General features: G+C 49.9%; 1 protein-coding gene and 1 long non-coding RNA gene across 16 annotated transcripts in view; one reads left to right on the forward strand and one right to left on the reverse strand.

The window, feature by feature from the left end:
* The window catches only part of PHACTR1 (phosphatase and actin regulator 1), a 491,697-nt gene extending 473,091 nt beyond the window's left edge, over positions 1-18,606 (forward strand). For all 12 annotated transcript variants that reach the window (XM_070457043.1, XM_070457047.1, XM_070457042.1 and 9 more), the window contains 5 exons: positions 7,952-8,007; positions 12,535-12,596; positions 16,731-16,871; positions 17,643-17,719; positions 18,531-18,606. In XM_070457043.1, the coding sequence (XP_070313144.1) occupies positions 7,952-8,007; positions 12,535-12,596; positions 16,731-16,871; positions 17,643-17,719; positions 18,531-18,546 (352 nt within the window). In that variant the 3' untranslated portion in view covers positions 18,547-18,606. The remainder of the gene's footprint in view (positions 1-7,951; positions 8,008-12,534; positions 12,597-16,730; positions 16,872-17,642; positions 17,720-18,530) is intronic.
* LOC110150318 (uncharacterized) lies at positions 8,139-18,533 on the reverse strand. Of its 4 annotated transcripts, none has more exons than XR_011484112.1 (7): positions 18,301-18,533; positions 17,535-17,874; positions 16,374-16,654; positions 15,579-15,771; positions 12,350-14,748; positions 9,703-11,709; positions 8,139-8,584 (listed from the first exon to the last, which is right to left on the reverse strand). It is a non-coding gene; the product is annotated as an uncharacterized lncRNA (long non-coding RNA). The 4 variants fall into 4 exon arrangements; XR_011484114.1 differs by lacking the exon at positions 18,301-18,533 and having other exon boundaries at positions 12,350-12,462; positions 14,585-14,748; positions 17,535-17,649; XR_011484113.1 differs by lacking the exon at positions 18,301-18,533 and having other exon boundaries at positions 12,350-14,386; positions 14,585-14,748; positions 17,535-17,649.
* Positions 18,607-19,198: the final 592 nt, after the last annotated feature.

The raw sequence follows: 19,198 nt of genomic DNA on the forward strand, positions 1-19,198 counted from the left end.
AGGCTCTCAGCCACCCCCGGGGGGCCTCTGGGGGGACAGGAAAAGAGTGTGAGCTGCCCAGACCCCTGTGGGTCCTGGAGTCGCACAGGTGTCTCATCAGAGCAGGCACGAGCCCAGGCGTCCTGGGCCGATCTCCAGCTTTGCAACCGTCACCTCGCTTTGGAGACCAACCAAGCGTTGTGTATCTTGTATATTGAGGCCCACCAAAGCAGAGCACTGGGGGAATCTGGACCCACAGTATTTCATGAATGAATGAGTGGATGAAGAAGTCTGTATTCTTATGTCATGTCTGTCTTGTCTAGCACAGGACCCTTCTGAGTGGGGTTTGCCCACTTTGCCCCTTCGATGTTATACTCTCATGACGCAGTCCAGCTGGTGAGTGGGGCACGTGGTCCCGCCTCCCAAAGCTTCAGCCCTGGGCTGCAGGGGACAAGATGGGCATAAATGGAAAAATCCCAAGTACCAGGATACAACAGGAGACACAAGACCGTTGTCACACTCCGTGGAAGCACCTTAACCAAAGGGCTGGTGAACGGAGGAAGTGACATTTGAGGTTTAAGCTGCAGTCTTGGGGATTACTGTCAGTTAGCCAGACAAAGAGGAAGAGAAAGAACATTCAGACATAAGGAAAGGCCTGCAAACCTGGAAGGAGCCAAGAGGAGGTGGTTATGTCTAAAGGACAGGATGGGGGAGATTCTCCGCAAATGGCCAGATCACAAAGAATTTTATGGGACATTGCGTGTTCTGAGTCCTTCCCTCAGACTCCAGGAAGGCGTGCATAGCTTTCACGCAGGGAGTGGGCTGATCAGATTTACCCCTCACAAAGACCATTCTCGATAGGCTGGGCGGCATGAGGTGGATGCTGGTGGCCTGCTTTCCGGAGGGGCCGGTGGTAGGATGGGATGAGAGATGGTTTGGACTTGGTGCTTGAGTGGCCACCAAGGGTATAGTTCCTAGTTTCCTGGGTAGCTCACTGTGGCGGGAGGGGGGATTTTATTGGTGGACAAAACAATTTATCCAGCTGGCAAAACTACCTGCCCAGAAGAGGAAGATAAATTAATTTTGGGGGGACCTGTTACTTTTGACGGCCTGTAGGAATCTAAAATGGCAATCGAAAAGGTGATCCGGAGCTCAGAAACATGGTTAGGGATGTAGAACCTGGAGTCACTGGCATGTGGGTGCTAACTGAAGTCGTGAGTGTTGAGGATATCATCCAGGGAGCGTGTATGGGCAGATCTGGGTTTAAAAATGAGCACCTATTATGTTCTCAGTCTTCACCTAGAAACTGGGGACAGAGTGATGACCAGGGCCCAGACAGAAATGCCCCAGTCCACATGGCACTGACAAGTTCTAGAGAAAGATTCCGAGAGACATAGATTCCAAGGGGACAGGATTCAGGGCTTCTCCCCTGCCCCGGCCCCACCACGCCTGCCTCCACTTGTCCTGTGTCCCATCTCGGGCCTCTGTTGGGAAACCCCCCTCTCTTCTTCCTGCCTCAGGAAAGAGGGCCCTGCTTTCTGTCCTTCTCCACAAGCACCTCTGCCCTTTTCTCTTTCCATCCGTCTGAAAAGGCGGCTGCCTCCGTCTGCGGCTGAGATGCAGCAAAGAAACCAAAGTCAATTCAGCTTTTTTTTTTTTCCCCTGAAATGCAGATAGAGTTTTAGAAATCCAGGCTTTAAAATCAGGGCCCTCAAAACAATAAGCGGTTGTAAAGACTAATGAAAGCTGTGACCTTGCTGTTCCAAAGCCTGTGGAAAACTCATTAGCTCTGGGAGGCAGAACGAGCCCTTGCTGGCGTCGAGTCAGGCCGGCCAAACCTCCGAGGCCGAGGTCGCTTCTCTGGGGATGCTGTCGTGCTGCTCTGCATATATTAAAGCATCTCGCCACTGCTTGCTGCCTGTTTCCTCCTTCCAAGGCCAACACCGAATGCCATTTGTTTGGGGATGGGTGTGTTTATTTCAGAGAAAAATGTTAGTTTGTGCTTTTCTCTTGTGGTTGGAGATAAAGATGGAATTGTTCAGACTGATAAAAATAATACCCATGCTTACATTTTGAAGGAAAATAGAAGGCTCATCCATGGCACTGGATGGCAAGTGACATTTAAATGGGAATCAGTGATTTTTCAAGTGGGCTTCTTTTGTGGCTCAGCTGGTAAAGAATCTGCCTGCAATACAAGAGACTGGGTTTGATTCCTGTGTTGGGAAGATCCCCCGGAGAAGGGAACAGCTACCCACTCCAGTATTCTGGCCTGGAGTAGTCCATGGACTGTATAGTCCACGGGGTTGCAAGGAGTCGGACACGACTGTTTCACTTTCACTTTCTTTGAGTGACTTTTCAGTTCACAATCAGTGGAGATCTCTAAGCCGTGGCCCATGGTAAAGAGGAAATCATTTGAGGTGTGGAAACAATGTCACTGCTCAGAGATGTTGTATAAACCAGGGTCACCTATATAATAGCAGAGCCAGTTAAATAGATCACTGAAAAGGATGTTAAAGTTTTACTTTTGGATAATTCATTTTGTATAAAAGTTTAACTCCCCAAATGGGAGTTTTTCTGTGTCATCTAGCATATGAAGGGTCATGTCTCGATATCAGGAAGAATTTTAATTTAATGTTAATCTAAAATCAGATAAAATTGCTTGAATCTACTGTCAAGGTGAGGATAGTGTAAGTGATTCAGTGCATTCAGAGGGCATCTCTACTTTTATTCTTGCAATTAGCCCCTCGGGATTATTCATAAAATTGACCTCTTCATTAGCACAGTAATTGTGCTCTGCTTCTAATCGACACTTCTACACAAGGTTGGTCTTAAGAGGAACCAAGCAGATGGGTGCTTCCCTTGGTAAAGATGATGGGCCGCCCGGGGGACTCCCCTAAAATTCTGATGATGAATTCTGAAGCTAGAACTTTATCCCTTTGCTTTGTGAGTTTGGCTCTGTTCAAAGACAAACCCTTCAAGGAAAAGTAATATTTTAAACTACTGTAAGTCATCTTTATTGTAGTCCAACTTGAAAGAGTAAGTAAAAGCTGTCAATTGGCAGCGCCCTTTTTAATTCTGGTACCAAACGTACAGACCTGCATACAACACACTCCCTCCTACATCCTGCTGTCAAAGTGAAGAGCTGTCCCTCCTCCATCTGAATGATAAAGTCTTTTCTGCCCCTGAAACCCCAGCCCTTCCTGCTTTCTCAGGACTCCTGCACTGTCCAGAGCCTTCTCCCTCCTTCAGTATTTAACTTCTCACCATCACCACCGCTACCTCTTAACCTGGATTCTTTCCATTAAACATAGGCAGTCTCTTGTCACTAAAAACGATGAAATCTCATCTGAGCCTCCTTCACCTCCCATGCTCTGGTCCCGTCAAAACCAGCTTCATGGCAGAGCCTTCCTTACCTCTTGGGTCCATTTCCTCACCTCTCTTCTCACCCACTGCAGCCTGGCTTCCGTCCCCACCGCCCCGGAAGGAGCTCCGGGTGAGCTTGCTCGTCAGCTCCCTGGTGCTCCACCCCGAGGGCAGGCTCTTCAGACCTTGTCTGACCTCTGAGCTCGCCACCCGCTTCGCTGGCCATGCCCGTCTCCTTCCTCCGCTTCCATGGTGCCACGTTTCTAGTTTGCATCCTGCCTCCGTGCCCTGCCCCTCCTCAAACTCTCTGGTAGGTTTGTCTTCCTTCATCTGAGCATTAAAGTATTGGGATTCGGTAAGGCTTCATCCCAGGCCCTCTCCTCTTCTCATACTATGCTCTCTCCATTCCCCTGGCTTCAGAGTATCTATTTGCAGACTAGCCAGAACCTTCTGTCGCTGGCCTGACCCTCTCCTCTCCACCAAGCTCAGTAGACCCAGCTGCCTCCTGGACACGTCTGCTGTGACGCTGCACAATCATTCTGACTCAGCGGCTCTGAACTCAAACTCATGGTCCCCTTCCACCCTTCCCCCCATCCTCAAATGCCCCTGTTCCCTTCCAGTGTTCCCCACCTTCTCAGAGAATGGCATAACCAGCCATCGAGCTGTGTAAGATATGGACTTAAGAGCTATTCGATATACCTCCTGCTTCCCCAGTGCCCACAGACGCTGTGTCTCCGCGGTCTGCCAACGTGTCTCCTAAAGAGCCTGCCCGTCCACCTCCATGGCCTAGCTCAGGCGCCCATCATCCAATACCAGGCGTGCAGTGGCCTCCAGCGCTCCTGCTCAGACTGCCTCTCGCATCTCCCAGCCCATCCTCTGTACAACAAACAGTGTCATCGGTTGTAAATCTGAAATGTTCATTTGTTCATCCCCTCACCCAGCCAGGGCACAGAATGCCACTCTCTGTGCCTTGGTTTCCCACTTTTGTACAACAGAAATGCTGGTAGTGCTATGTCAAGGGGCTGACCTGAAGATTAAAGGAATTAGTATGCATGCTTCTTAGAGCGTGCCTGTACATTTTAGGCATTAAGTCAGCATTAGCTTATTCAGTTACTCCTGTTGTTTGCAGAGAGAGAAACATAGAGTTGAATGGGTCTGTTACCTTGTCCAGGTGGATTCAGGGCGGAGCCAGGAGTAGAACCCTGGTCCCTAACTCCTGAGCTGTTTAGCACTTTGTCATTAAGCCACAATATCATTCTCCTACCACATCTCATTGTCAAAGTCAAAACAACTAATTATAGCACACGCCCTTTGGGAGGACTTAGCTGCATTTTATAGCTGTGATTAGCCTGGATATTATTCTCAGACCCTTTCAAGAGAAATGGAACATAAATAGAGGGGCTCATTTGAAATCATGTGTATTTAACGATAAGGCTGCCTAGTTAATAGCAGAATTTTCTCTGGTTAGAGTTCAGTCGCTCATTGTCTCGTCCCCTCCAAACATGATACATAAGAAAAGCAAAAACAGAAAGGCCAGCAAAGAACCAGGCCAGGCATCTGGTCATGGGATCCGTGGGCTGCTTAGCATAAGCCAGTGAGCGAACCTTCTGCAGACACTTCTGGGCATAAGATTCTAAAACACTGACCCCCCACATTTAAGATGAAAGCTCCATCTTTAACCTGGAAGGGCTTCTTCAAAACATACTATCCCCAAACCCTAGCTTCATGTGAAACCTTGGTTTTCCAAAATGGTCCCACAAAGGTGGCTGTGCATCCCTACAAAAGAAACTAGTATTTGGGGGGAAAATAAATGGAAAAGTGAACCTTTTTAAATAAATGGAGAACCTCTAAGAAGCTCATTCTAAATGAACTCAGGAGTTGCATTCCAGACCTATGACACTGACTTGCTCACTTGTGTAATCTTAGCTTCCCTCCTGTAGTTGGAGAATGCTGTTTTAGAAAGGACGGGAAGACTGTTGAGTCCAAATTTAGAACCTTGAGGACTGTGAATTTCCAGATACCCAGCTGACCCTTATCAATGCGGATAAATAATACCATCATGGGGTGTTTTAGAAAATGAAGAATAGATGCGAAAATGTTCTTATAAACTTGAGAACACTTTAGGATTACCATTTCCAGCAGTCTCCAAGGTGCTCCCAAACACCTTGAAGACAGATATCCAATCCAAACTTCTTTCTCTGGCATTGAGGCCCACTCCCTATGTGTAGCCTATATGGCAATGATATTGGAGCATCATAGAATCAGCTGTCAGTGAGCACTGGATTTAAAATAGTTAAACTTGGCAACTCCGTGGACTTTATTTTCACTCTGGGTCTCTTTTAGTGTCCATGATGTAAGTGAAAATGTTAGTCGCTCAGTCATGTCTGACTCTTTGCAACCCCATGAACCATAGCCCGCCAGGCTCCTCTGTCCCTGGAATTCTCCAGGCAAGAATACTGGAGTGGGTTGCCATGCCCTCCTCCAGGGGTTCTTCCCCACCTAGGGACTGAACCCAGGGCTCCTACATTGCAGGTGGATTCTTTACGGTCTGAGCCGCCAGGGGAGCCCCGTGATGTAAACCTCTTGCCAGCTCGAGACGCCGGTTGCTGATGTCTGGGGAGGACTATGACCTCTGCTGCTAGAACAGCACCGTTTTCTGCCGGAAGGACTCGGAGGGCCTCAGACCCCTTCACACATACCTCGTCCCACTGAGGGAAGCAGAAAACTGAATAATTAATTGCAGGGTTGTTAAATAGTTTCCAGGAGTCAAAAATACCAACATATCTGATGCTGGAGCCCATTGTGTGATATTTCCTGGAACTTCATCTGGACGTGTAGTCCTCCTCTTTTTCTTTTTTTTTTTTAATTTTCAGGCAATCAGCATTATAATTCAACATCTGTATATACTGCAGAGCGATCACCACCACAAGTCTAGGGACCATCTGTCACAGTACAGTTGACCCCCTTCAACCATTCTACCCACCCCCAGTCCCCTTCCCCCGGTGACCATCATTCTGATCTCCATATCTGTTTGTTTTTGGTTTTATTGTGTTTGTTCATTTGTTTGGGAGTCTTTTAGATTCCACATAGGAGTGAAATCGTACAGTATTTGTCTATGTGTGACTTATTTCACTTAGAATAATACCTTCATGTTGTCACGAATGGCAAGGTGTCATGCGTTCTGTGGTTGAATAATATTCCATTGTGTGTATGTACCACATCTTCTTTATCCAGTCATCCATCAGCGGTCACTGACGTTGTTTCCGTATCTTAGCTGTCATAAATAATAGTGCAATGAACACAGGGGTGCAGATATCTTTTTGAGTTAGTGTTTTCATGTTCTTCAGATAAATACCCATGAGTGGAATATCTAGGTCATATGGTAGTTCCATTCTTAACTTTTTGAGGAATCTCCATACCGTTTTGCATGATGGCTGCCCCCATTTACATTCCCACCAACAGTGGGCCACCATCCCTTTCCCCTACATGGTTGCTAGCATTTGTTTTATGTGGTCTCTTGGATGATGGCCATTCAGACATGTTTGCGGTGATCTCTCATTGTGGTTTTGATTTGCCTTTCCCTGGTAATTCCTGATGTTGAGCGTCTATTCATGTACCTGCTGACCATCCATATATCTTCTTTGAAAAATGTCTGTTCAGCTCCTCTGCGCACTTTTTAATCAGGTGGTTTGGTTTTTTTGGTGGATGTGTATTAGATCTTCATATATTTTGGATTTTAACCCCCTAACGGGTATATGATCTCCAGCTATCTTCTCCCATGCAGTAGGTTGCCTTTTTGTTCTGATGATGATTTCCTTGGCTGTGCAGAAGCTTTCTAGGATGGGGTAGTCCCGCTTGTTTTTGCTTCTGTGTCCCTTGCCTTTGGAGTCAGATGCACTAAAGCATCTCTAAGAACAGGTAGTGTCTCCTCTTTGGTGTCCTTCCCAGTCTCTGTCCTACAGGGTACCCACCTGTTGCCCGCCCCCGCCCCCTGCTGTTGCATCATAGCCAGTTCACATCCTGGCTGTGATGCTTCACTTGCTCTGGCTAAATTACATGCCTGCACCAAGTGTCATCCCTGTTCCTCTTCATTTGTCATCCCGTGTCTAATGAGGCTCTGGTGGCAATGGGTGGGGACCAGAAGAGCAGCTATTGTTCTCTGCAGACAGACTTGCTCTCTCCCGACTCCCCGGGGCCTTGAGCCTCTTTGTACTTTGAGTCTGCACAGATATGGCAAGAGGCAGGCTCTAGCCTCAGGGTGAGGGGAGAAAGGCAGAGGCCATGATCTCAAAGTTAGGAGGCCCCAGCGAAAGAATGAGACTTCTGTGATGAGAGTTCATGGGCCTGGAGGCCGGGGGAGCAGGGCAGGGGAGGGGCTGCCGGAGGGAGGAGGGTCAGCTCCACGTGACATCACTTCGAGTGGCCTTCCTGGGCTTGAAATTGAGGAACTGAGGAGGCGTTGGTGGTGAGCGTCAGTCTCTGAGAGTGCAGGATGGAACAGGCACCCCAGCCTCTGACTCTGCCTCCCGTATCTGCAACGGCTGGGGAGATTAATGACCCAGGGAGGCTATGACATGGTCCAAAAACTTTTCCTGGATTTTTTCCGCAGGCGACTGAGCCAGAGGCCGACTGCAGAGGAGCTGGAGCAGAGGAACATTTTGAAACGTAAGTGACGGAGCCCGTGGCAAACGCTGAGGTTTCATGATCGCTTTGATTATGGTATAATATCACGGCAAGCCACTGGGCTTTTCCTGTGTGCTTGTGTGGAAAGGATTGAGACCCTCTCTGGTCCTGGAGGTTAGACCACCCGAGACAGCCTCCCCGCCGAGAAAGCAGCTTCGAATCCACTTGGTTCATGAGGAGCTCAGGGTCTCCAAGAAAGAACCTGCCCTTGAGTGGGCTGCAGGGTCAGAGGGGCTGGAAAGTTCGAGCAAGATAACTTCTTGTTAAATGAGAGCTGGGGTTGCCTTTAAAGCCAAATTGGCTTAAAAACTGCAAATACGATACTGACGGCTAAAATAGGGCAGATAGCCGTTTGAAAACTAGAACCAGAGGACGTGACTTTCCTGCTGCAGCTGGCTGCTGCTGATAAAATCCCCCCTCCCTCTGAGCATTCAGTTGATAGTCTAAGAAAGCATTTTCCAGTGGAAATCCTTTCTGGCCTCCTCTTGGGCCTCCCACAGCCAGCTGCTGGAGTAGCTGCTGAAGCTCTCTTTCCAGAAAGTCTCGCTGTCACTCTTATCTGCGGACAGAAAAAAAATGAACGAGTCTCTTGTTTGGTTTAGGACACAGACATAATTTGAGTATGTAGAGAAAATCCATATGGTGCTTAAAATATTTGTTTTAAAAATGCTAAAAGAAATCACCTCAGGGACACCAACCAGCATTCCTCAATTTAGGGGGAGATATTCAATAATTGAAAAATAAAACCTCTCTGCTTCATCGCAGGATACTCTTATCAACACTGCCCTCTAGATGGTCAACAGATGTTTCTAGTTTAATTCAGGCCCTTTGTCCCCACACACCCATCCCTTTCTCTCTCCAGAAAAGAGAAATACATGCTATGCAATTTTACATAGCAAACACACACATACACCACACAGAGAGTCATGTGAGGCCTCTGCATGAGTGACTGGGTATTTCCACCACAACCAAACAACAATGTTCTTGAATTTACTTTTCTCGCCTTCCTCATTGTGGTCGTGTGGCTGGCTGTTGCGTTTCCCCTGGGAAGGCTGTGTTCTTGGGGTGGGGGTGTGGCCCAGAGCACCCCCACCTGCGTGCTCTGTACCTGCACCCACATCCTGCCCCTTGCTCTAGGCTGTGAAACCTTCAGCCTTGACCTTCCTCAGTCCTCAGGGCACCTAATCGACTCCCCAGATCTCTGGGAGGTTGTATATATGATTATTCTTCCTAACCCAGGGATGCCAGTATCCCAACAGTATCTCCGAAGTTTACTTGGAGCTGAAACAGATTGAGAACTCTTTCAGATGACTTCCCTGGTTAGGGAAACCTTTGGCTTCTGTGTCTCCCTTTCTGTCCCAACTTGATACCTGACCCGTTAAAAATTGTCCACATCAGAGGGAAGAACAAACAGGTGACCGTCGATTTCTAACGCAGAAATCCGGTGAGCGTGCTTCCTCCTTCCTCTGCCCCGCCACCTGCTCTTGTGCCTCACACGCATCCGTGGTGTGAGGACTCTATGCTCCGATGGGTTACACTGTACCTGGGCCGTAACCTGACTCTTGGCTTGGGAAGAAGCTGAACCCTTCTGGGGACTTGTTAGGTCTCAGAAGATGAGTGCTTCTGTCGGTGGGGGCAGAGGTTTTGGAAAGAGAAGGCAGGGAGTCCCCAGCTCACCTGGCTCCCTAGAGGCACCAGCTCCTGTCTCTCATCTGCCCAGATCCCCGAGAGACGACAGGCGGGCCCTCGAGTTGCTTCTTCTCCCCTCCAGAAAGATGCTGGGGTCGTAGAGGTGGTTGCTTGTGTCGAATAAGTCTGTGGGCTCAGGTTCAGGGGAGCAAAGGGCCGCCCAGCTGCTCCCATGGTTCCCTTACGTTCTGTGGCCTCCTCTGTCGTGTCCTGTTTGAACAGCTGCAAATTGAGGGATCACTTGACCAAGTTCAAAGAGGGTCATCATTTTGCAGTTTCAAAACTTTTTGGAAAGGAGCTTTATTTTTCCTGCTGGTTCTTTGTTTTCTCCCATGTTCTGAAACTTTGTTTTCTGAAATAGGTGTGTTTTTTTCTTCTCTTTAAAAATCTATTGTGATTGTTAAACAAGAAATGTTTTGTGGCATCAGAAGATACCCTCAAATGGTGGTGTATTCTGAGAATTATCATCTGGGCTTTAAGTCATGGGAGGCAGCATGTCTCTAAGGTTACAGGAGGGTGGGCAGCCTGGGCCGGGGGGTGCTGGAGCTTTGAGAGCCCCCGCCTTCCCGGCCCTGGGGGTGGTACCTGCTCCACTGGGGGCAGCCAAGGAGACATCAGGCCCGTCTGAGCACACAATGAGCTGTCTGGTGGTGGCGGCAGTGATGACTTCAAGGGCGTTTCCTGGTCTCACTTTCTCCACTTGCCTAATGGGGTTGTGTTGGTACCCACTGCCTGAGAATTCATGACCCTGACTTTGTAAATGGCTTTGAACTAAAGGTCTAGATTCTGTTGGTGATAGGTCTGGGCCCCCACCCATCAGAGGGACCTCAGGAACACATGTAGGAGATGAGAGGGCAGGGTGCTGACTCTCAGGGCCCAGCAGGGGGCCTGTAGGATGAGGCAGCCCCCGAGTGGAGTCCGAGGCAACTAACCAGTAATGAGGAGGGCTGGCCCCCAAGCAAAATCGGATTGGGAAGAGGCGGTGTGTTTGAGCAAGAAACAGAGCTGGACTGTGTGTCCAGTGTACTAGCCGTGGGGTGTGCGGCCCGCCCTCAGCTCCCTTGGGCCTTTCTGTCCGTTTCCAAGCCAAAGAGCAGGCGCCTAGGCAACCCCTTGGGCCGCTGCTGGCTCTGATACGCTGCGAGGCTGTCCATTTTTAACCCAGTGCCCGCAAGCTGCCTCCTGGGTGCTCACCATCCACTCTAGACCTTTCCGTCTGGCCTCCTTCCCATCTGCAAATGCAGCTGTCGGCCCGAGGCGGGGGGCACCCTTCTTCTGGGTCTAACTGGCTGCTTCCCAGTTTATCTCGGAGAGACTTGTTCATCCAAAGGTGGTAACAGCTGACTAGCTGAATGGGTTTTTAGTTCCGAAGAAATTCACATTTTTCAAAGGAACTCTGGAAGGGGAGGGAGGACCTTTCAATTCGAAGGAAGGTGCTTTCCTGTGGGGTTTGGGACCACAGGGACCCCTGGGGACCTCAACCAAGGGCCGGATGTGGGCGTGTCTGTGCTGCCCTGTCCACGATCCTGATCCTCACAGGCGGTCAGCGTGGCCACACCGTGTCCCTGGGGGTTGGCGCGCAAGGGCCTGAGCTGTGCTCTGACTCACCCTTGTTCCTTCTGGCGGGAGGCATTGCCACTTGCAGTGTGAGTTGGCTGAGGTTGTGGTTGCTGGCAAGGAGGGGCAGGGGGACCCCACTTTTAGGCACGAGGGGGCCGTACTTGTAAAGATCTGGGCTCTACTGAGACCACGGACTGACACGTGCGTCCTGATATGATAAGTCAGTAGAGTTATGGAAACATCATTTACGTCAGTGGTTTCACATAGGCCCTCTTGATGCAGATGGTGCCGAAGTCAAGTCGCTGTGGTGGCCTCTCTCTGAAGGCATCCTCGATTCAGTAGACGAGACACAGGGGCATTGGGCCCAGGCTGACGTTCATGGTTTTCCTCGAGTCAGACAGTACTGGGCTGCGATCCGGGCTTCCATCCCAAGGCCTGGGAGGAAAGTGAGGTACCCACATCATCCGGTTACTTAGATGTGCCCACATTCTCTGTCCGCCATGTCTCTGCTCCTTTCCCCAGACCCTCTTACCTACACACACCTGATGCTAAGTCACCCCCCATATTGTGCTGAGAATGTTTAAGCTCTAAAATTTGCTCTAAGACGCTCCTTAAAAGTCGAAATGCAGGCCATTGTACCCCACACTGTGGCCTCCCACATGCTCTGTGGACTTCTTGGAAGATTCAAAGAATTAATGGAATCAGGGCTTGCAAAAGGTGAGCGTTTTGCAGATCCAGCCTCTGCATTTGTCATCAGCTGTACCTTGTGTTGTTTCTGTGGGGGTCTGGCCTCTGTTCCTTCCAGGCAGGGCACTGGGTGCCCCAGACCACCTCACAATGAGACCCCTTAGGCCACTGTGAGGCCTGAGGCAGAGCTGAGCGAGGCCCAGGTCTTGTCCAGAGAAGGGCACCTCCCCTCCTCCGAGGACGCGCCTGTCACTGTGAGCACCACCCGCTCTCTCAGGACCCACCTCCTTGCCTTGTGGCCCCACCTCCTGATCCAGCATCTCTGCCTGCAGACCCGGAAGGAACCCCACGTGACATGAAGAAAGCGAAGTAAGGTTGACCCACTCACCCCGTGTTTGAAACAGTGCAGGCAGCTTGGAGAGTGTCCCCGCGAGTAGAAGGGTGGCTGCGGTCTGGAGGCAGAACTCTCCTTCTGATACTGTGAGCTGCTGGGCCTAGAACCTGCAGAGGTTCAGAGGGTGCATCCTTGCGAGACACTGCAACCAAAACCTAAAGCTCCTACATTTCTTTCAGCTCGGAATGAACAAGAGGAACAAGAGGAGAAGAGAGAGATCAAGAGGAGGTTAACCCGAAAGGTGAGAGGGTTCTCTGTGCCAACAGGGCTGGGATAGGAGTACGCCTGCCCTTTGGGTGTGGGCCTTCCCGCTGCCTGGCCTGTTGGAGGTGACATCAGTGGTTCCATTCCTCAGGTGTCAGGACACGTGGCTCTCTAGACTCTCCAGGGGCCAGTGGTCATGCAGCTTCACGACCTTTAGTCCTGTTGGCTGGTAACATCCTATGTTGCTTAGTTTTGTGACAGTGGCTTACCCCTCCAAGCAACTTGATATCAGGTGTATTATATTTGCAGTTACAGTAAATATTCTGTGGCTAAAAATTCACTGTAATCCCATCTCTCAATTGGAAATTCACTATCAACAGCAGTAGCTCAAAATGTATAAGTTATTTGCTATGACTCTGGAAAGCTCGAGTTTTCCTTGTCTCCCCTGATACTGCTCCCGACCTACTACCCAAGAACTATTTATTATGCTAAATCCAATTAATTAGGAAAATGTCAACTATATTGATAAACTAATGAAGATGTTTGAAAAGCACTTAGATAAAATTCAGGAAGATAGAATTTCTATATATTTTTACCTAAAAACCCCCAAAATAGATGGCTTGGCAATGCAATGTAGACCCACGCAGATCTATTTTGGGTGACCTCTTTGATAAGAAGCTCTTTATCTGAGGCTATTCTTGAGGACATTGAGAGAAAGATACTTAAAGCTTAAAGATAGTTAAGAGGCACATCAAAATTAATTTTTAAAGTTTTTATTAATGGATTTTTCTCCATGGACATATAATGCAGAGGAGGAAATTCAGAGATCCTGAAATACTTAAGGTGATTTGTTTCTCAACGCTTTCTCACCCTTAGAGCATCCCAAACATCTGGTGACAAGGCAAAAGCCATCCCAACTAAAAGGAGTAAGATAAGCAAGGGCCTGAGAGCCAGTGACGGGCTGGTGTCCCCTGGTGGGAAACCACAACAAGAGCTCAGAACCCTCACCCCAAGTCCAGGTCTGGTTCTTACATCCTTAATGGACGCAGGGCACCCCATTTCCTGAGACTGAGCAGATGCATTAGACTGTTCTAAGTGGGTCCTTGAAATGATAACGATATCAAAAGGCGACTGGTAATGACTCCTTATTTCTGATACAGAAAGGTCTAGACATTCAGAAACAAACGTTTAATCAGATTTTTATAACGTTCACGGGAGTTGATTGCTGGTACCCCCCCCCCCCAATTCTCCTAACCTTGAGGGTTCCATGTTAAAAGCTAGTAATACAGAAAGATTTGGACATGAAAATAATTTTCTCCTTTAAAAAAAGTACATGATCTTGCAGGGGAAAACCTGACTAACTGCCTAATTTGGCAGGAAGGGGTGAGAGAAGAGAGGTTCCTCCCACCCTCATCTCCCCTGAGAGGGGTCCCCAAATACCCATAGTTCTTGCAGGTCTTCAAGATAAATGCCTCTTCCTCCTCCCAGTTACCTCTCTCTTCTTCTCCCAGGAAAAGTGCCTTGTAATTTCACTATCTGCCATCCCCTGGGACTGGCTTGGAGAATTATAAATAATAAGCTCGAGCGAAGGGATAGGCTGTTCTTATAAGGGAGAGACTGAAAGTAGCTTGCACATCTGGCTTCTGTGAACAGAGGTGTGGGGCCTGGCAGCTGCTAGGGAATCTGTACCACCTCCTAGCCCTGGACATGTTCTGTTTCTCAGGAGCCTTTATCACAGCAAGACCAGATGTCAGAGGTGTGGGGTGGGGGTGCTTTCCCGTACCTTCCCTCAGCCCCAGGACTGCCTCCATAGCCTTCTGTCAAGACCTTGTGAGAAAGAGAAAACACAGTAGCGGATGCTGTTGGCCACAGACCAGGCATTCTCTTCAGCCAAACTGAGATGAACCTAAAAATTATGTGCTTCATCTTTCAGTAGATGCCTGTTTCCCACTTCCAAAAAGATTGCTAGCTAGCTTGATGGATGGATAAGAAGGAGGGAGGGAGGCAGGCAGGGAAGAAATTTACCTGGGTCAGGTTGTATTAATAGTGGAATTTGGGTCTTGACATGTACCCTTTTGTTGAGCATTTGCAAGTGATACTTTTGCTGCTGTAGATAAAAACATAACGCTGCCAACCTCTGCAGAGACTCTTTCCTTAGCATCCAGGCAGGTAACTTGGGTTCATTTTACCTGGAAGGTGAGAGCCAGTCGTGAGCCAAAGGCGCCTCTCCTGAGCCCACATGGCTAGGCTTGTGAGTCCTCGCTCATGACGGAATCCCAGTGGTCGTCAGAGACTCTCCCAGCAGGAAAACCTGGGGCCCTCCTTGCTCACTCCTAGCACCTGGGCCCAGTTCCTCATCCCCATCCAATTCAGGCATGAAAAAGAGAGTCCCTTACCTTCAGAGCCAATCTCAAGATTTCTGTTCACTGCAGACTCTACCATAGACAGGCTATGAGCAAAATCCAGGCCATGATTTCCAGAAATTTAAATTAGAAACCCCATGCTTGCATGGCATACTGAAAACACAGTACTGTCTGTCTGCCACCCCAGGGTAAACCTTAGTCACACTGAGCTCCAGAACACACCGGGGCTTTGAGCAGGAGTCCTTGTCATGACGGCGTCTGCCTGCTCAGATGGTACAGAATCCGCCGGCCAATGCAGCAGACCCGAGTTCCATCTCTAGGTCGGGAGGATCCCCTGGAGGAGGGAATGGCTACCCACTCCAGTATTCTTGCCTGTAGAATCCCATGGTCAGAGGAGTCTGGTAGGCCACAGTCCATGGGTTGCAGAGAATCGGACATGACGGAGCATATTATGGAAAATGTCTCTCTCTGTTATAATGACACTGTGAAGCTCCCTGCACTCATTTCTGAGTCAGGATAGACCCCCATTTTTGCTGACAGCAAACCCTGACCATCAAGCCCAGGAAACCTCTGATTTCCTGCAAGAGGCCATCGCTGACACCAAAATGCCTGGGAAACCCAGGACAAAGGGGGAGCTGCAGTCACACCCAACATACCTGTGATTCCCCAGGTCTCTGCTCCCTTGGCCGAGGGGTAGCAGCAGGCTGCTTGGGTCCTGTCTGGAGCCTGGCGCTTGCTGTCACCATTCTGATCAGTGCCGGCCAGGCAGTCATCTAATTATGTTCTTCCATTGTAGGCCAGTTGGTAGCAAGCTGGGACATTCTGGCATCGGCCTAAGGTGTATTGTAGCTGCGTAAGAGAAAGTCAGAACAGCCAGAGGTGGTTTGGATTTGCTTGCATGTGTTTGTTTTATAGACCTTTGTGCTAAGATTCTATTCGACTGCATCTCCTATTAATAGAATTAAATACAGTCTAGGGCTTGGAGAAAAACTGCTTTTAAATAACATTGGTTAAACATAAATTGACAGCATCCTAAAGAGAGAGCAACTGTGTTGCTCCAGAAGAAACAAACCTAGTGACAGAAAGAGATAATAGAAACGTCAGCCTCGAGTTGTGAAAGTACCAAGGGAGGATGCTAGCAGGTGACACGGGAGATGGTGAAATGACTCGCTTGCTTCATTCCTTCACCGCAGACTTCTCTCGAGAGCCGGTCCCGTCTTCCTCAGCATCAACGCGGCCTCACTCTGCCTTTGTGGATGCACCTTTCATCTGAGCTAGTGAGGGGCAGGGTCTCCGTGATTGCATAAATCAACATACTCCTAATTCCTGCACACCCCCGAGTCTGCACACACTTTTTTAGTGTCTAAAATACAAAGATTACAAACCCATCTTGCAGAGAGCACTAAATTTGACACACAGAGGTCAGTTCATGAATCCAGAATAATACAAACCTGTTGTATAAGGTTTCTGTTCCCCTGATGGGAAAGGCAGATAGATGTGGGAAGACCCATCACACCCACGCAGAAAGGCACACTGCAGTGTTGTTCCGCAGCCTGGCTGCTTGTCTGAAAGTCCAAGCTGCTTGTCTGGAGGCGGTTCATGAGACAGTAAGCTCCTTCACAGAGAGCTGGAGAAGTCCCAGGTCCTGGAGTCAGGAGTCCTGGGTCCCCCAGGCCCTGCCCCTCTCTGGTCTGTGATGCGTCAGCTGCGCCTCTCCACCTCATGCTCTCACCTGTAAATTCACAGGTGGACCAAGTGATCTAAAACGTGGCTGGTTGACCACGTCCGTGTCTCTCTGTCCCCTGCAGCTCAGCCAGAGGCCCACAGTGGAGGAGCTTCGGGAACGGAAGATCCTTATCCGCTTCAGCGACTACGTGGAGGTGGCCGACGCTCAGGACTATGACCGCAGGGCCGACAAGCCCTGGACCCGCCTCACCGCTGCTGACAAAGTGAGAGGGGTGGGGAGGGCCGCCCGGGCCTCATGGCCGGGCGCTGGGTCTCTAGCCCGCTGCTGGGAGCCTGCATGGAGCCCAGGAGCAGAGCCAGGGTGCCCGGGTGGACACTGGAGGCTGAGGGCCTGGCAGGCAGGCTCTGGGAAAGGGCCGCACTCCTTCCGTAGTTTGGTTGGGGAATCTGGCCCACCAGCTCTGGAAGGATCCATCCTAAGGTGTCACTGTGCATTCTGAGCTTAGATCCACTGCAGGAAGACCAGGGGCTGACCTTTCAGTATGCACCAGGGACCCAGGATGTGGGCCAGGTGGACAGCTCTGGGCAGAACCCCAAATAGAACTGTTTGCATCTTAGATTTGGGGTGAGGGGATTCTTCGTAGGTTCTAAAGGGTCTTCCCTGGTGGCTCAGATGGTAAAGAATCTGCCTGCGATGAAGGAGACCTGGGTTCAATCCCTGAGTCGGGAAGATCTCCTGGAGAAGGGAATGGCTACCTATTCCAGTTTTCTTACCTGGAAAATCCCATGGACAGAGGAGCCTGGTGGGCTACAGTCCACAGTGGTGTAAAGAGTTGGACACAATCGAGTGACTAACACTTCCACTTTCTAAAGGGTATCTCAGGGTGACTGTGTTTCTCCCAGCGGAAAGAATCCACTTTACATACCTATCTGACTTTGTCGAAGAGAAAAACTATGTTTTCAGGAATAAAATAGAAGGTGAGCTGCTGTCTGTCTGCTTCCTCCACACATACACGGGCTTCTCTTTCTTCCAGGCTGCCATTCGGAAGGAGCTCAACGAATTTAAAAGCACTGAAATGGAAGTTCACGAATTGAGTAGACATTTAACAAGGTTAGTGTCAAGAGGTTTTCTTTTCTTCTTTCCCCCTTCAAATTATAATATTTACCCCTCGCTGCTTCTGGAGGACAAGTGCGGTGGTGGGTGTGGTAAGGGGGGAGATAAAAGAAAGATCCACATGGATGGGTCCATAGGTTCCACCATGGTTACTGAAAGTAGAGGGGAGTGTGTCAGAGGTCTGGACTGAATGCAGCCTTCTCAGAGCCCGTAAACTAAAGATCTGCTGAGTTCTGGGCCACGATGGGGTGGGTATTTATGAAAACATAAGCTGAGGAGGAAAGGTCATTGCTGATTACAGCAGAGACCAAACCGGGGCAGGGTACCAGATCCACGTGGCACTTCTGTGTGGGAGTCATGCCTGTGGTTCCGGGTCCTTTTCCTAGACAGTCCTGTGTGCTGCTGCTTGGCGAAACTGAAGCAGACTGAGATTGGAGGGACTTACACGAGGTCACAGGGCTGGTTAGCAACAGGCCATTGACTCCCTTCTGCCTCTCTCCTTGGCAGAACGTTGGGAGAAACAGTGCCTGACTCAGGGATGGAAGCTTGGGGTCCCCGCCTTGCTGCCGAGTCCTTACCTGGGCTGTGGCCCCCCTGGGGAGCTCCAGACTAAACTTCAAAACCAGGGGTGCACTTGATGGGCCTCAAGTTCTCCAGGGGTCCTGTGGAGATTTATTTGCCTTTGGTTGGAGATTTAAGCCTCCCTGTGGCTGTCACAAACAAGGATCGAGGCTGGAGAGCTCAGCTTTGTCAGGCCCGACACCGTGGGCAGCTGCTGGGTCTTGACTGAGTTGTTTTGTGTTCCTAGGTTTCACCGACCTTAACAGTCGAATTCCTCTTGAGTGCTATGCTGTCTTCAAAACATAAATTTATAAGAACCATAAGTGCTGGTATTTATTCACTTCCCCATTATGATGTAAATCTTCTGAACTGCCTTTTTTTTAAAAGAAGAAGAAAAAGAAAAGGAAACACAGTCAGGATTCTGTTTGCAAAAACACGATGGTTACAGCTCTGTGGTCAGAGCTGCTGGCGCCGCCGCGGATAAGGGACCATGCCCCGTCCCGGGGGCACCGAAGACCTGCCCGCACTCGGTGTGGCCCTGGGCCTCAGGCCAGCAGGTACCGTGTTCACTGAGGCTCCCCGAGCCTGTGCCGCCAAAGTGTCTGTCACCTGAGTCCAGAGAATGCCGAGCCGGTGGATCTGTCGTGGGACGACTGTGCAGAAGCAGGCGGTCCAGGGGTGGCGCCCGATCAGGAGGCTGCTGAAGGAGTCCACACCACCCACGCAGTGAACTAAGGGGAGAGCCCTTCCCCGGGGGAGCCTGTGGTCGCCGGGCCGTCCTCAGAGTGCGTGCGCTCCAGGTGCAGAGGCAGGCACGAGTGCCTGTCCTGTCCCCTCTGGCTGAGCCGGCTGCCCTCCAGGCAGCTCTGGTGTTGCAGGGGAAGTCCGTCGTTAGACGAGCCTGGAGTCATGGGG

This window comes from Odocoileus virginianus, chromosome 27 (assembly GCF_023699985.2).
Source record: "Odocoileus virginianus isolate 20LAN1187 ecotype Illinois chromosome 27, Ovbor_1.2, whole genome shotgun sequence".
Lineage (NCBI taxonomy): Eukaryota > Metazoa > Chordata > Mammalia > Artiodactyla > Cervidae > Odocoileus > Odocoileus virginianus.